This window comes from Bos indicus x Bos taurus, chromosome 1 (genome assembly GCF_003369695.1).
Source record: "Bos indicus x Bos taurus breed Angus x Brahman F1 hybrid chromosome 1, Bos_hybrid_MaternalHap_v2.0, whole genome shotgun sequence".
Lineage (NCBI taxonomy): Eukaryota > Metazoa > Chordata > Mammalia > Artiodactyla > Bovidae > Bos > Bos indicus x Bos taurus.
Genome location: NC_040076.1, coordinates 140,984,380 through 141,000,094, shown reverse-complemented (window position 1 = coordinate 141,000,094; position 15,715 = coordinate 140,984,380). Strand labels below are relative to the sequence as shown.

General features: G+C 53.9%; 1 protein-coding gene and 1 long non-coding RNA gene across 3 annotated transcripts in view; one reads left to right on the top strand and one right to left on the bottom strand.

The window, feature by feature from the left end:
• The window catches only part of MX2 (MX dynamin like GTPase 2), a 37,324-nt gene extending 25,426 nt beyond the window's left edge, over positions 1–11,898 (bottom strand). Inside the window, exons 1-5 of the mRNA XM_027546640.1 lie at positions 11,693–11,898; positions 5,317–5,503; positions 4,904–5,212; positions 3,892–4,084; positions 1,684–1,815 (exon numbers count right to left, since the gene is read on the bottom strand). Of these exons, the coding sequence (XP_027402441.1) occupies positions 1,684–1,815; positions 3,892–4,084; positions 4,904–5,143 (565 nt within the window). The 5' untranslated portion in view covers positions 5,144–5,212; positions 5,317–5,503; positions 11,693–11,898. The remainder of the gene's footprint in view (positions 1–1,683; positions 1,816–3,891; positions 4,085–4,903; positions 5,213–5,316; positions 5,504–11,692) is intronic.
• Positions 11,899–11,972: 74 nt separating this feature from the next.
• Positions 11,973–15,047, top strand: LOC113895476. 2 transcript variants are annotated; one of them, XR_003511846.1, is made up of 4 exons: positions 11,973–12,242; positions 12,709–12,912; positions 13,090–13,153; positions 14,829–15,047. It is a non-coding gene; the product is annotated as an uncharacterized LOC113895476 (long non-coding RNA). The 2 variants fall into 2 exon arrangements; XR_003511845.1 differs by having other exon boundaries at positions 12,709–13,153.
• Positions 15,048–15,715: the final 668 nt, after the last annotated feature.

The window sequence follows — 15,715 nt, the reverse complement described above, 5'->3', positions numbered from 1 at the left end:
GGAAGGACTAATGTTGAAGCTGAAACTGAAATCCTTTGGCCACCTGATGTGAGGAGCTGACTCATTTGAAAAGACCCTGATGCTGGGAAAGGTTGAGGGCAGGAGGAGACGGGGACGACAGAGGATGAGATGGTTGGATGGCATCACTGACTCAATGGACATAAGTTTGGGTAAACTCTGGGAGTTGGTGATGGACAAGGAGGCCTGGCGTGCTGCAGTTCATGGGGTCGCAAAGAGTTGGAAATGACTGAGCAACTGAACTGAACTGATACTCAGGATTAGAGTTTTGAGGTGTCATGGGGTGTGCACACAGCCTTAGTGGATATTTTGTCAATTTTCCAAAGTAGTTGCACCAACTCACACTCCTACTTGCAGTGGACCAGAGTTCCCAGATGCTATAGATGCTTTAGAGATGCTGTTCTAAAGATGCTTATTACTCATCCTTACACAGAACATTCATCCACGTTCACAGAACGTACCCTCCCAGACCTGCCCACAGAGCTCACAGCTAGAGAGACTGGGCAGATCTCAGCCACGCTGAAGGATGTGCTGGGCACATGTGGACAGGATGGGTGTAGCAGGCATGGCAGTGCAGAGCTTTTATCATTTGAAGCTAGGAAACTTGCCAGGTGAAGATCTCAGGAAGTTCCTGTTTTGGGGGTGGATCTAGAATTGAGGCAGCACCTTGCAATTTGGGGAGTGATCCCTCTGGTGAGCTAGCTGGAGACACAGGGTTCTCAGGGAGCTGAGCCCAAGGAGTCATGTGAAAACCCCAGCCTCAGATGCAGTTTGCTGCTCAGTGAGGCATAAGCCCATCTCCCTAGAATGGAAGCTATGGCCACAGAGTTTCTTGTTATGATCAGAGGGAATTTTTGCCTGTCTGGCTGAGCCCAGCTTGAGAGCAGGAAGGGGAAGATGCCTTGGGGAGGGGTGGGCAGGCTCAGGGACCTTGGAGGCAGGGCTGCGAGGGGATGACCTCCAGGGTCCCCTCTGAGTGGGTATGGAAGTGGATTTCAGGAGCGTGTGTGCGTGCTACTTCAGTCATGTCCGACTCTTTGTGACCCTATGGACTGTAGCCCACCAGGCTCCTCTGTTCATGGGATTCTCCAGGCAAGAAGGCTAGAGGGGGTTGCTATGCCCTCTTCCAGGGCATCTTCCCCCACCCAGGGATCAAACCTGTGTCTCTTATGTCTCTTGCATTGGCAGGCGGGGTTCTTTACGGCTAGCGCCACCTGGGAAGACATTCCAGGAGCAACTGAGCCTTCTCATTTGGTGGTTCCCTCAGGCTAATCTCAAGAGCTGGATGTACTTCTAGGAGTGATGGGTGAGCGGGGCTTGCCTTGGGGAAAACCTCAGGGCTTGGGGACAGGGATGCGGCCACAGGCAACCAGACACTTCAGGTTAGAGCAGCACCTCAGGACACACGTCCCCAGCACTGACCAGGGTAGCTGAAGCAGGAGTGCTGCCCGGGACACTTCCCAGAGGAGAGGCAGGTAAACTGACAGTCACAAAAGGGTAGGGTTATGTAGCAAGGAGGAGGGACATGTGAGAGGCAGAGGGCCGGCACGTGGGAAAGCCTGGAAAGAAGAGACGGTGCTCGCTGTGGAGCTGGAGAGGCCTGGGTGACCGCTGATGACCCCAGGGGGAGAAGGAGCCGACTTGCAGACGCCCGCAGGGCCCTACCTCTCCGAATCTCCCACTCCACTTCGGAGGGATTTTGCAGCTGCTGCGTAATGTTGCGGTAGGTGATTTTCCCGGTCCATTCACACTCCCGCTTTGTCAGTTTCAGCACCAGCGGACACCGGGTGATGATTCCTGAGAGAGAGTTTCCCAAACAGCCTCTAAGTTTCCCTTAAAAAGAAGTATTCACAGGTGCCCTTTTCTTTTCTTTTTTGACTGCACCACAAGGCATGTAGAATCTTGGTTCCCTGACCAGGGATCGAACCCCCATCTCTTGAACTGGGAGCATGGAGTTCTAACCACTGGACAACCAGGGAAGCCCCACCCTTTGCTCTTATCCTCCCCAGTGTCCTCAGAGGCCTTGTCTGAACTCTGTATCCCTCTCTAGGGAGGACTCAGTCCAGCCCCACTAATTACCCCCGGCCCTAGGAAGGCCTCAGGCACAGACCAGGTGGCAGCCAAGGGCCAGGACTGGGGTAGGAGTGGGAGGGAAGCAGTGAGATCTACCTGACCCCATCCAGCCCTCCCAGCCCCTGACACTCGGGCATGGAGGGAGCCCAAAGCACTACTGTAAGGGGCTCCTGCCTGCCCCGAAAGACTGCCAGGGCCACACCGGCCTCCAGACGCTTTGCTCTGTTGCTTTTCTCCTGGAAATGCTGAACCCAGGGTGGAGAGGAGGAGCTGCTGGTGTCCACTCTGACTCCATCACACACCAGAGTTGGGCTGATGGGGCTCTCACAGGAGACCCTGGAGTAAAGGACCGGCTGCCCATGCTTGGGAGGGCACACAGGCCGGGGCTCCTGGTCTGGGTGGTTGTTGAGGGCTGTGCAGGGTCCATGAAGCCCCCATACCCTCCTCTGTGCCCAGGAGGCAGCCCTGGCTCCCTGGGTTCCTGTTGTTTTTGACGGATGGGCAGTGCTGGAAGAAGATGGGCATGAGAGGGAATCAGGACAGGGGAAACTACCCACTTTAGGGTGCCAGGTCCATCCTTTTTTCCCCTTTATAATTATTTTCATTGTCAGAATGTATGACAGCTTTTTCATTCTGTGCTTGAATGTGTGTGTACTAAGTCACTTCAGTCATGTCTGACTCTTTGTGACCCCATGGACTGTAGCCGGCCAGGCTCCTCTGTCCATGGGATTCTCTAGGCAAGAATACTGGGGTGGGTTGCCATGCCCTCCTCCAGGCGATCCTCCCAACTCAGGGATTGAACCCAGGTCTCCTGCACTGCAGGCAGATTCTTTACCGACTGAGCCACCAGGGAAGCCCAGACGATCATAGTAGTAGTAGTGTTAGTTAGTTCTGTCCGACTCTGAGACCCCATGGACTGTAGCCTGCCAGTTTCCTCTGTCCATGGGATTCTCCAGGCAAGAATACTGGAGTGGGTTGCCATGCTTAATTCTACACAGGCTTAAATTTTTTTGTCTTTTGTTTTTTTTTGAAAGGAAGCAGGAACGTCCTTGGTGGTCCAGGGGTTAAGACTCTGCACTCGCAATGCAGGGGGTGCAGGTTTGACCCCTTGTTGAGAAACTGAAAGCCCACATGCCTTGAGACGGTGACCAAAAAAAAAATTTCTTTTTTAAAATGAAACGTTGTGTCTTATCACACCATGATCCTGGCTAGTAGCTTCTCAAATTTGAGAAAATTCTTCAAAAAGACTTTACATGTTACCAGAAACTAACAAATTAACATAGAAATGTTTCTAGAGTCTTAGAGGACTAGACAGAGAAGGCAATGGCACCCCACTCCAGTACTCTTGCCTGGAAAATCCCATGGATGGAGGAGCCTAGAAGGCTGCAGTCCATGGGGTCGCTAAGTGTCAGACACGACTGAGCGACTTCACTTTCACTTTTCACTTTCATGCATTGGAGAAGGAAATGGCAACCCACTCTAGTGTTCTTGCCTGGAGAATCCCAGGGATGGGGGAGCCTGGTGGGCTGCTGTCTATGAGGTCGCACAGAGTCGGACATGACTGAAGTGACTTAGCAGCAGCAGAGGACTAGAAAGAAACCAACTGATACAAAGCCCAGCAATGACTGTTGCCACGTGAAAGAGGACTCAGAACCTAGGGGCAGCAGGAGCATCCAGGTCCACCCCCCCACCGCCCCCTGCCCACATCACCGGTCCAGGGGGGCTTCCCGTGACCTCTCCTGAGCCTACTGGTCCTGGGATGCTCTGTGGCTTGCAGGAGGCTGCCCCAGCAGTACTTACCGCTGCCCCTGGGGAGGGCAACCCCCGACAGAGCCTCCAGCACGGAACTCTTGCCGGAGCTCTGGTCCCCGATAACGGCAATGGCGGGCAGGGCCAGGTCCTGCTCCACGCCCAGGGCCCGTAGGGAGTCGATGAGGTCAATGCAGGGCCGCACCTTCTCCTCATACTTTCTGTACAGGTTGTTTTCCGGCCCCTGGAGGAGACAGACAGACTCACAGCCTTGGCCTTTGATGGACTCCCATCGCTTTCTGGAATTTGCGACTGAATTGGTGAATCTGCTCATGTGGGGTTGGAGACAGGAGGGGCGAGAGGCGGACCCAGGTGTGCCAGAGGCAAGGCCTCTGCATTTGTTCCTGCAGAGGCTTGGCTTCCACTGCTGTGGGCTGGAGGTGGAGGTGCCCGTGTGAGTTGGGAGATGGCCCTGCGAGGGCAGGCACTCCCAGTTGGAGGGAGGGGAGAAGCCCACCCCGGGCCTGCAGGGCTGGGGTAGGGGGTGGCTGGCAGTATGACTGTGGCAGTCACAGTTGGAGGGAAAGCTCCCAGGCAGGAGACCCCAGCACAGAGAACGGAGGCCCCAGATCCATGTCCAGGAAGGTCATGGTGCCCCAGAGACTGTTTCTGCCCCTGGGGCTTGTTGGAAGTGCCCAGAAGGTTGGGGGAGGGGGAGGGCACCAGCTGTGCCATGGGGACTGGACTAGACTGGTAGGTTTTATTCCCCACTTCCCCCCAACCCCTCCACCTTCTTTCAGATGGTAAAGAATCTGCCTGCAATGCAGGAGACCCAGGTTCCATCCCTGGGTCGTAAAGATCCATCCCCTGGGGGAGGAAACGGCAACCCACCCCAGTACTCTTGCCTGGAGAATCCCATGGGCAGAGGAGCCTTGCGGGCTGCGGTCCATGGGGTCTCAAAGAGTCGGACACGACTGAGTGACTAACACACACACTTCTCTCCACATCCCCCCAGCCCTCCCCATGCATGCACCCTTCCTGACCCACCCTCCTCTCACCTTACCTTTGACATCTGTTGGCCCCCTTTTGCTTCTGGCTGCTGAGGGTCCAAATTCAGCTGATTGAAGTTGTTGGGAAGGAAGTCTGGGTTGCTCTCTTCCACCTGCCATTGTGGGGGACTCATTGTCTGCCCCAATGGTGGCCCTGGTGGCTGCTGATGGAAGTAAATGTCTTGCTTTGGGTGGTGCTGAGTGGAAGTCTGAGTGTGCCTCTTGTACTTCAAAGGCCTGAAGGACATCGACATGACTGTCTGCTCGGAGAGCTGGGGTGTGCGGTCTTCGGGGCTCAGTGCCTCTGGTCCTCTCGGCAAGCTCTGCAAAGACGCAAGACGGGAATGTGGCCCAGAGGTCCCCCAGCAGACCTTCCTGGGGGCTGTATTTCTTCCAGCTCTGCCTCATCTAATCCCTTACAACTCACCTGCTGCTCACCGACTCAGGGGAGACCAGCAGCCCAGCTCAGGCCTGTCTGCAGACGGGGCTGATGGCAGCAAACGGGCACAGAACACAAAAGGGACGTTGGTGGGCCTGGAGACAAGTGGACTCTACGCTTCCACGGGAGAGTCTGAAGGTTCTGCTGTCACTTCTGCTGGGCTCCGCGTTGTCACCTACAGCTCAGGGCGAAGAGGAAGCAGTAAGGCGTGGAGAGATGACAGGGAGCCCCTCCAGGGTCCCTTGGTAGCCAATCTCTGCCCCGCCGTTGCTGTTTCTCACCCAGGCTGGGTCAGGCTGCTGGAGATTCTGGGAGAAAAGGTTTCTGGGGTCTCTTACTTCTCCGTGGGACCTATAATCAGGTGGTCTTCCGCCTAGAGACAGCTGGCCTCACCCAGCACTGCTCTGAAATGCTCATTTCACAGCAACCTATGATGCTATTTTCACAGCAACCCTGCATGTCAGTGCCTAATATGCACTTTTTCAGGTCAAGAAGGTAAAGTGCAGAGGTCTAGATACTGGCCTGAGTCAGGGCCCAGAGGCCGGCCAGGGACTCTGGGTCATGAACATTTTCCCACTATGCCCAGCCCCCAGCCACCCCACTACTGGGGCCAGAGTGGAGACAGTGAGTTGGATGGCTTCGCTCCCTCCCATGCGAGTCCACCTGGATATGTGACTGTGACCTTATTTGGAAAAGTCTACTTGCAGTGGAATTGAGGCAGATCTGGGGATGACGGTGGGCCCGAAATGCAAGAAGAGACAGGCGGAGAGGGTTTGAGACTCAGAGCCCCTTGGCTGTAGGGCAACGGAGGCAGAGACTGGAGGGTCGCTGCCCCACGTCAGGGACCCCCGAGGGGATCAGGGGCCCAGAAGCTGGGAGAGGAGCCTGAAAGGGGTTTCCCTCAGAGCTTCTGGGAAGAACTAACTCTACCGACACCTCACCCTGGAATTTCTGGCCTGAGAACCGGGAGAGAATAGATGTCCTGTGTGTCTGAGTTGGGGGCATCTGTCAGGCCAGCTCCAGGGCACTAACCAGTGGGGAGGATTGGAGTCTCGAGGTGGTGCCTACCCCATAGCTGCCCCTTGGGGCATCCATGTGTGCCCCGTTTCCAGCCCTCCATCCATCCCCTCCTCACAACAGTGGTTCCACCCTTGCACACACTGTGGCCCTTTCCCGTCTAAACCCTGGCTCATCCTATCACTGCGCTTTCTAAAAACTTCTGGGGTCTTTTTCTTTCAGAACAAAGTTCCTAAAGAATTTGGTCCTAACCTACCTTTTCCTATTTGATGCCACCTCTGAATGCTGGGCCAGGTTTTTTTACCTTCCCTCAAACTGGATCTGCACATTCATCGCCTTGTGTGTGCCATTGGCCTAGCTTTAAAAGTGCGGGTGGTTCATTCACTTATTCATTCATTCAACAGATGTGTTTTGAGGACTGATGCAGGGTGAATTGTGTCCCCAAGTTCATAGGTCAGAGCCCTAACCCCTAGGACCTCGGTGTATGTCTATACTGGAGAGATGCCCTTTAAAGAGGTGATTGAGGTAAACAAGGTCACTAATCCAATCTCACTGGCGTCTTAGAAAAAACAGATTAGGACAAATACACACAGAGGCAAGAGCGGATGAGGACACGGGGAGACCGCCGTCTCCATGCCCAGGCGGCCTCGGGAGAAAGTAACCCTGCTGACACCTTAGTCTTGGACTTCTGACCTCCAGACTGGGAGAAAATAAATTTCTGTTGTCTAAGCCATCTACCCTGCGGCACTTCGTTACAGCAGCCTGAGCAAACTAATACGAGGACCAACTATGTGCGAGGTGGTTCCTGCCATGAGGATTCAGTGGTGAGCAAGCCAGATGAAGTCCCTGTCTCCGGTACACACATTCTGTCACGGGGACCCCCCCCCCCCAAAAAAAAAACACAAGAAAGCCGATCAATGAAGAAGCCTGCAGTAATGCAACCCCAGGTGACGATGGAGTGTCTGGACGAAAGGGCGTGGGTGACAGATGCTGGGGTCAGTGTCAGAGGTGGAGGCAGGGGCTGTTTGAGGGCGGGTCCGTGTTTACAGAAAACAGGAAATGAATGAAGAGAGGAACTATTATGTGAGGACCTGGGGAGGAACCTTCCTGGCAGAGCAAGTCCAAGTGCAAAGGTCCTGAGGTCAGGATGAGCTCAGGGAACGGGGAGAAGCACACTTGTCTCCTGGGGGCTCAGAAAGCCCAGCCCAGGGGCGGCTCCTTTCTTTGGGATTGGGGGCTGGCCCCTCTGGTCCTCTCTGCCTTGCTCTTTCCGGGCTGTGCCCTGGCCTTTCCTGACATGGCTGGGGCTAGACCTGACATTTGGGTATGGGCTGGAAGGAGGTGGAGAAGTCTTCTACCTGCACTTTTCTGAGCAGTCAGCCCCACTGACCTGGAGACCCTAAGGAAAGGGAGACCCCCCCAGGCTCGGCCCCGCTCCTGGGGGAGCCCTGCAAAGGCTGTCCAGTGGAGGGAGCACCCTTATCTCGGTGCTGAAATCCTAAGACAGCACCTCTGTTCCCTCCTGTGGATGAAGGGCAGTAAGACTGCTCAGCTGAGTGTTGGGTGGAAGGCCAATCTTACAGGTAACCCCAATCTATGGTCAGCCAATTCCCGATGTGTGGGGCTGCTGGGGGATGAAGCGGGCACTTCCGGGCCAGGAATTGCTGGCACGCAGCCCTCAAATGCCCTGTGGCTAGCTTTAGAGGAAAAGACTCTCAGCCAGCCCCTCCCACTGGTTGGGGACTAAAACTAAATCTGGGTTTTTACAGCTCTTTTGCATCTTTCTATTCTTCATTTCTCTGAGTCCCTGAGGTTTAGCCTTTTCTCTGTTCTGCATCTGATTGTTTCCCATGGGGCCAGTCTCCTCCACGAAATTCCTCGTCTTACAAAATACATGACCCTTCAGCAAGTGTCTAGAGAAAGTATGATCCCATGAAAAGGCCTCTGCTTTTTGGTTTTCATCCTGCTGGCAGCATCCTCAGATATTTTCCCCCAGTAGTGCCAAGGAGTGCTGGCAATGAGCAGAAGCTGGAAGAGACAGGGATGGACTCTATGCAGAATCTCAGGAGGATTTGCTAATGCCTCCATCTCAATCTTCCAGCCTCCAGGGCTGGGAGAGACTAAATTTTCATTTTGTAAGCCCTCTAGTCTGGGATACTGTGCCATGACAACCCTAGGACACTCACACCATTGCTGTTCAGTCACTCAGTCGTGTCTGACTCTCTGCAACCCCATGGACTGCAGCATGCCAGGCTCCCTCTTTCACAGTCTCCTGGAGCTTGCTCAAATTCATGTCTATTGAATCGGTGATGCCATCCAATCATCTCATCCTGTCATCCCTTTCTCCTCCTGCCCTCAACCTTTCCCAGCATCAGGGTTTTTTCTAATGAGTCGGCTCTTCACATCGGTGGCCAAATTTTTGGAACTTCAGCTTCAGTATCAGTCCCTCCAATGAATATTCAGGGTTGATTTCCTTTAGGATTGACTGGTTTAATCGCCTTGCTGTTCAAGGGACTCTCAAGAGTCTTCTCCAGCCCCACAGTTCAAAAGCATCATGGTTTATACCTAATCTGTTCCCCCCAAGTGCCTTTTTTGCTGGGTGGACTTGGCATCATATCTGTCTCTAAGTAAAATTCTGAAGGTGTAATAATCCACCAGTTCATGCTACAATGGGAATCAGCAAATGCTAGAAAGCAGGTGTCCTTGCCCCTCGAGAAACAGTGTCAGGAGGCCTCTTGGCCACTACTGCCTCAAGCAAGAGGGATCCTGAAGCTCTGAGATCAGGCTTTGGGGCTTCAATTCTGATACGAGTTCCAAAGTGTGTCATTCTATATCATCAAACAGTTGACTCAATTCAGACACTATCTACCGGGAGATGACAGCAGACTATTATCAGATGGGGTGCACCCTACTCACCTGCCCCCACCCCATCCTGCTGCCAATTGCAAATGGGCACTTGTCATCTGTCTCTAGGCTTCCCGGGCGGCACAGTGGCAAAGAATATGCCTGCCAATGCAGGAGACTTGGGTTTGATCCCTGGGTCAGGAAGATCCCTGGAGAAGGAAATGGCATCCCACTCCAGTATTCTTGCCTGGGAAATCCCATGAACAGAGGCACCTGTTGGGCTATAGTCCATGGGGTCACAGTTGGACACAACTGAGTGACTGAGCACACACACAGACACACACACACACATACACACACACACATCTAACTCTACAAGGATTAAATCCTGAGCCACTGCAGTAGCTCCCCTGAAAGTAGTTCAGGATGGAGATCAGGAACAAGGCCCTCTGTGCTCTGGGAAAAACTGGCAGAACAGGTATTCAGATAGATATTTTCCGGAGAAGATTTTATGAGCACAATTCTTGAATCTCCTCATATCTAGAAAAGCACTAAAATCAGTAATAGTGACATCTGCTCCTCATGACTAGCTGTGAGCTTCTGCCGAAATGCGTGCTTGATTGCATGTACGCCCTTCACTAAAATCAGATATTACTGACTTCCCCACTAGCTGTTTGTTGCAGCTCCTCAGAGCTATCCAAAACGCTGTCTCCCAGTCTACCATCCTCATTTTGCCCCAAATAGAACTTAACTCACAAATCTCATGTGCATTTTTTCCCCAGTCAACACTGCCCATTTCAGATGCAAACTGCTAGCAAAGACACCCCCAACCTCATCCCACCGCCCCTCTTGGGTTTGAATAATCTGCTAGAGCAGAAACCTTTCACTGACTAGATCACAGGTTAATTATAAAAGGATTTCCCAGGTGGCGCTAGTTCTTTACAGAACCTGCCTGCAATGCAGGAGACAAAAGAGACACGGGTGGGAACCCTGGGTGGGGAAGATCCCCTGGAGGAGGGCACGGCAACCCACTCTAGTGTTCTTGCCCAGAGAATCTCCATGGACAGCCTGCTGAGCTACAGTCCGTGGGATCACAAAGATTCGGACATGACTGAGTGAAATCGCACGCACACAGACACAACTCAGGAGAAGTGAAAGTGAAAGCCGCTCAGTCACGTCCGAGTCTTTGAGACCCCATGGACTATACAGTCCACGGAATTCTCCAGGCCAGAAAACTGGAGTGGGTGGCCTTTTCCTTCGTCAGGGGATCGTCTCAGCCCAGGGATCGAACCCAGGCCTCCCTCATTGCAGGTGGATTCTTTACTAGCTGAGCCGCCAGGGAAGCCCAGCTCGGAAAAAGCCAGATGGCAGGCGCCGGGCGAGGGTGGAGCTTCCGCTCCGTCTGCGAGCGCCGCTCTCCCGCATCTCCAGCGCGCTCCAGAAGCCCTCCAAACACTCGGGTTTTCAGGCGGCTTCATTGCATAGACCTGAGTGATTTCATCACTGACCATCAGAGATTGAACTCAACCTCCTGCCCTGCTTCTCTTCCGGGAGGAAGGGAGTGGCTGGAAGTGCCAGTCCTCTGTCACGTGACCGCTCACCTAGGTAACCGGCTCCCATCTCATTAACATAACACAGGGACCTGACACCACCTGATTACCATAACAGAAGCCGACGCTCTCCTCCCTTCTGAGGGTTTTAGGAACACCTGTTAGGCTGGAACTGACACAGACCAAATAATCTCTCCTTTTCCCCTACAATTGTGAATATTATGAAATAGTCACCTGGATGAGTTAATATCTATCCTCATACTTACTTTTTTTTTCTTGCGATGAGGACTTTTAAGATCTACTGTTTTTGTTGTTATTGTTTAGTCTCTAAGTCGTGTCTATTTTGCAGCCCCATGGACTGTAGCCTCCCAGGCTCCTCTGTCCATGGGATTCTCCGGGCAAGAATAGTGGAGTGAGTTGCCATGCCCTTCTCCCGGGGATCTTCCCAACCTGAGGGTCGAACCTGCATCTCCTGAGTCTCCTGCATTGGCAGGCGGGTTCTTTACCACTACTGCCACCTGGGAAGCCTTCTACTCTCTTAGCAACTTTCTAAAATGCTACACATTATTAGCTGTGGAGATGCAATGTACAGCAGGTGACTATAGTTAATATATTTCTTATTATAAATCACAGCTTCACAGAGCATGAAACTCTCTCCCCTCCTCAGGATGTGCAACTTCCATGGAAGTTCCAGAAGCCACCTCTGAGTGGTCACAAGGTCTTTGGCCAGACTCGGGGAGATGGGGACCCCCTGTGTTCCCAGTCCCGCCGCTCCCTTTCTAGAGCGTGCATGCAGGGATGGCTAGGGGCCAGCACCAGCGCACAACGCAGGCAACTTCAGAAACAGCATCTTTCTGCCTCCAGCCTTCTGGCACAAGCCACGTTTATCAGGAAGCAGATCTGCTGCAGGAAGACGCAATAAGCAGCCCTCCCCGCACTGACCCAGCTCTTACCTGTGCACTTGTAGGAGGGAGGCCGGCAAGTCATCTCTGCCCATTCCTCCCTTTCTTTTTATAGGATCCCTCCTGCCCTCGTGGCTTGCTTTCCCAGAAGTAAGGGAAATGAAACTAACGGCTTGCCCTAGAAACGAAACCATTAGCCTGCCACAGAAATGAAACCTGAAGCGTCCATCCATTTCCTGCTGCTTCACACAGTGATACTGACTTCAGCTGCATCAGTCTCCTGGTGGGCTCGTGAACCACAGGGAGGGGCGGGGTGGGGGGGCGCGGGTAATGGGGCTAACAGGTTCTCCGGCAGGCCGGGGCTGACCACACTTGGAGAATGGGTCACTTAGCATGGCGCTGCCCAGGCCTTTCTGAGATTCTGTGTGCTGCCACTCTCTGCCCGTATTAAGCTCTGAACATTCCAGGAAGGGACATCCACAGCTCCTCCACAGCATCCTTCATGTAAGCGCGAGGTGCGTACCCTCACACTTGGGCTGGTTCCCAGGAGTGAGCCTGACTTCCTGGTCCTGTGTGGGTTACTTCGCCTGCAAAACTACAGGTATGCACCCCCTGGGGGTCCCAAAGCCCTCCCTTCGCTGTGACTGAAGTGAGGGTGAGTTGGGCACTCCCATCACCAGAGTATTGGGGGCCCCAAGGAGACCTGGGGGTTCTGGGCTGGCACAGGATGGGGGGATTCTGCCTCCGTCTCAGCGTCACACCCATGAGGCTTTCCAAAACAAAACAAAAAATCTTAGAAAATTAATAAAATGAATCCCGAGCACTTTTTTGCTCATTCACCTGACTTGTGGGCAAAATTTCCTCTAAAGAAGAAATTTGGAGGCTTAAAAGATGGTTTTCAAAGCCTGGCATGAAGAGGTCCTGGGGGGAGTTTCCAGGATCTGCGTCCTGCAGGACCTGATGCCCAGGTCACCATCCAGAGACCCCTGGGCAGAGGAGGAAGATGGAGGGAAGAACTGGACAGCTGACTTTGCAGTGAGTTTTCTGATTCATCAACTGTGTCACAGGGTGGATGCCTTTGCAGCTCCAGGAAAGGCACAGGGAAGACACTGCAGAGGCCAGACAAAGTGGGACCACTTCCATGGAGGCAGCGAGGGAAGTTCGCTAAGGAGGTGGCTGAGGACCCACCCTCCCCAGCAGCACAGCAGCGCCCCTCGGCACGCCCTTCAGGAAGTCTCTCTGGGAAGGATCAGGGCCTCAGCAGCATCAAGGTGCTGGACTAGTTCGTAAACTGCTGTCCGGGGTTTCAGGCCGGAGCTTGGTGATGAACCCTGGCCGGGGTCCCTCATCCCACCCGGCCCACTGACCCTCCGAGGAAGGGCTGGCCCGGGTGCTCATACACCCTCAGCAGGACTGCTCCTTCTGAGTTTGCTTTCTCGGTTGCGCAGAGACCATGCAGTGTCTCCCCCACTAATGGCTTGAGGAGGTGAGGAACTGGGAGCCTGTGCACAGGTGAGGAGTTCTAAGTGTGTGTCTGTGCAGGGTGGTGGAGTGGCAGAGGCCTCTGTGGGTGGAAATCCCCCAACTTGTCACTGTCTGGACCCCCCCTTGCTCCAGCGGTGCAGGGGCGGGGCTGGGGGATGATGGTGACCCATCTCAGGGCAGGTGCTAGGAGGCTGTCTGCCCTCATGCATGCATGGTGCCTGTGGACGGAGGACAGGCCTGGGTGGGCAGTGTCTGTCTGGGCTAGGGGGTGACAAAGGGCTGCTGGGCAGTAGAGGGGCTCAGCTCCTTAGACAGGAACATGCTCCATTTCTGAATCTGTGATGTCTAAAGTCCAGTGTGTGTGTGTGTGTGTGTGTGTGTGTTCAATCACTCTTTTAAGACCCCTTGGACTGCAGCCCACCAGGCTCCTCTATCCATGGGATTCTCCAGGCACAAATACTGGAGTGGGTTGCCATTTCCTTCTCCAGGGGATCTTCCCGACTCAGGGATTGAACCCGCATCTCCTGCATTGACAGACGGATTCTTTACCGCTGAGCCACCAGGGAAGCCTGTCAAAAAATCCAGGCATATTGGTAATAGAGATTCTTAGAGCTCAGAAGTGCCTGCCTTTCACAGGGTGGAGGTTAGAGGCCCTGCCTTCTCATGGGAGGGGCAGTCCTTGCAGGTCCACCCGCTCTCCAGCAGCAGAGAGAGGCGGGGCGGCCCTGCTGGGAAAGTTCTTAGGGTGGGGCTGGGGGTAGGGGAGGCTCAGGCTGACTTCCACATGGGGGCAGGGTGGGGCGTCTGGGGAGAGAGGACAGACGCTCAGGACGGGTGGCTGCCCATCTGAGTCTGTTTCCTTGACAGCTTTGTTTTGTAATAGACTTTATTTGTTTTAGGTTCACAGTAAAAAGAGGAAGATACAGAGATTTTGAGATTTCCCCTAGACTCCCTGCCTCACCCCCCATCACAGGCACAGCCTCCCCTCTGTCGACCCCCCCTCCCCCCCCTCCAGAGGGGTGACCCCCGGACTGACACATTGTCATCACGCAGAGCCCATGGTTTACAGTAGGGTCACTCTTGGGGTTGGACGCCCGGTGGGTCTGGACAAGTGTGTAATGCCAGGCGCCCACCGTGAGTCCTGAGAGGAGTCTGCTGCCCTTCAAGTCCTGATCACCCCTCCCTCCTCCAGCCCCCACCCTCCTGGGATCTCCATTCTGCTGCCTTTTCAGTGACCCTCAAGTTCCCTTCCAGGCTTCCTCTAAGGTGGTTCAGAGCCCAGAAGGGGGTTCTCTCTGATGGCCTGTTTGTGTCCAAATTTCTCCTTTTTGTTAGGACACCAGTCACACTGGATAGGGGCCACCTGACTTGAACTTATTACACCAAGAGTGACCCTATTTCCACACAAGGTCACATTCTGTGGTGCTGCCGGTTAGTTATGACTCAACTCACGAGTCAGGGAGGAACAGAGTCTAGCCTGTAACAGGGCCCCAGCCAAGATCCCACCGAGTGGTTTGCAGACTCCTCTGCAGAAAGAGACGCAGGCTCCCTGAGGGGCCGACGGTCACCCCCCGCCACTGCCAGGAGGCTGACGTTCACCCTGGTTGGCAGCGGGATGCAATGATGAGGGCTCACATGTGTCCTGGCAGGATCTCTGGCAAACATCTGCACTTGTGCTCTCTCTGGCTTCCATGCCCAATAGGGACCCTCCTTCAGCCTGGCCCCCACGCTCAGAATTGAGCCTCCACTGCCCTGCAGCCCGTCTACAACCATGGAGGACTCAGCACTGCTGTCAGCCACTGAGACTTGGGGAGTCGGGTCCTGCAAGGATGCTGAAATTCAGGGTGACACATACTGCCATGTTTTTAAAAGGAGGCCTGCTGATAAACGTACTTGAAAACCGTTCAAAAAAAAAAAAAAAGAAAACCGTTCATCTGTTCCAACCCCTCTATGGATAGATGAGAAACTGGAGGCTAGATAAGCACTATCAAGCTGGCATCAAAGTCTCCTATCGTTTCTGGGAGCCAGATTTGGGAGGGAGGTCAGAAAGAGCATTTGGCAATGACTTGGTTTTCTTAACCCCAAGGCACTGGGCATCTTGGTATGTGGATCTACTGTGTGTCTCCTAGGAAGTCTGGGTTGTACAGTGGTCCTCCTGAGAGCAGCCCCTGCCCACCCAGCCCATCAGAGATCCCTCCTCCCCATCCTGTTAAACAAGGTGCCACTGGAGCAACACCCCTGCATGGAGGCAGACACTGAATCTCTTCACCATCATATTGCTTGTGCCTGAGTTAGGCGCACCCACATTTGTGGGATGAATGAATAAGTTCAGGGACCTGCAGGGAGAGCTCAAGAAGGTTGACCCAAGAAGGTAGCTAAGCCCTATGGCTGCTGCTCATTGTCCCTACGAGATGACCGTCCATAACAAGGGTGTGCTCCGTGGTCGGAGAATAAAGGTTTTCTCTCTGCAGAGCTATCTGGACCACATGGGTCAAACTTGGATCTGATGATAAAATAGCTCCACACCTGGACAGGCAGGGGCTGCTTCCCAGGTGATGTCACTGAATCCTCTTGAACACTCCCGTGTAT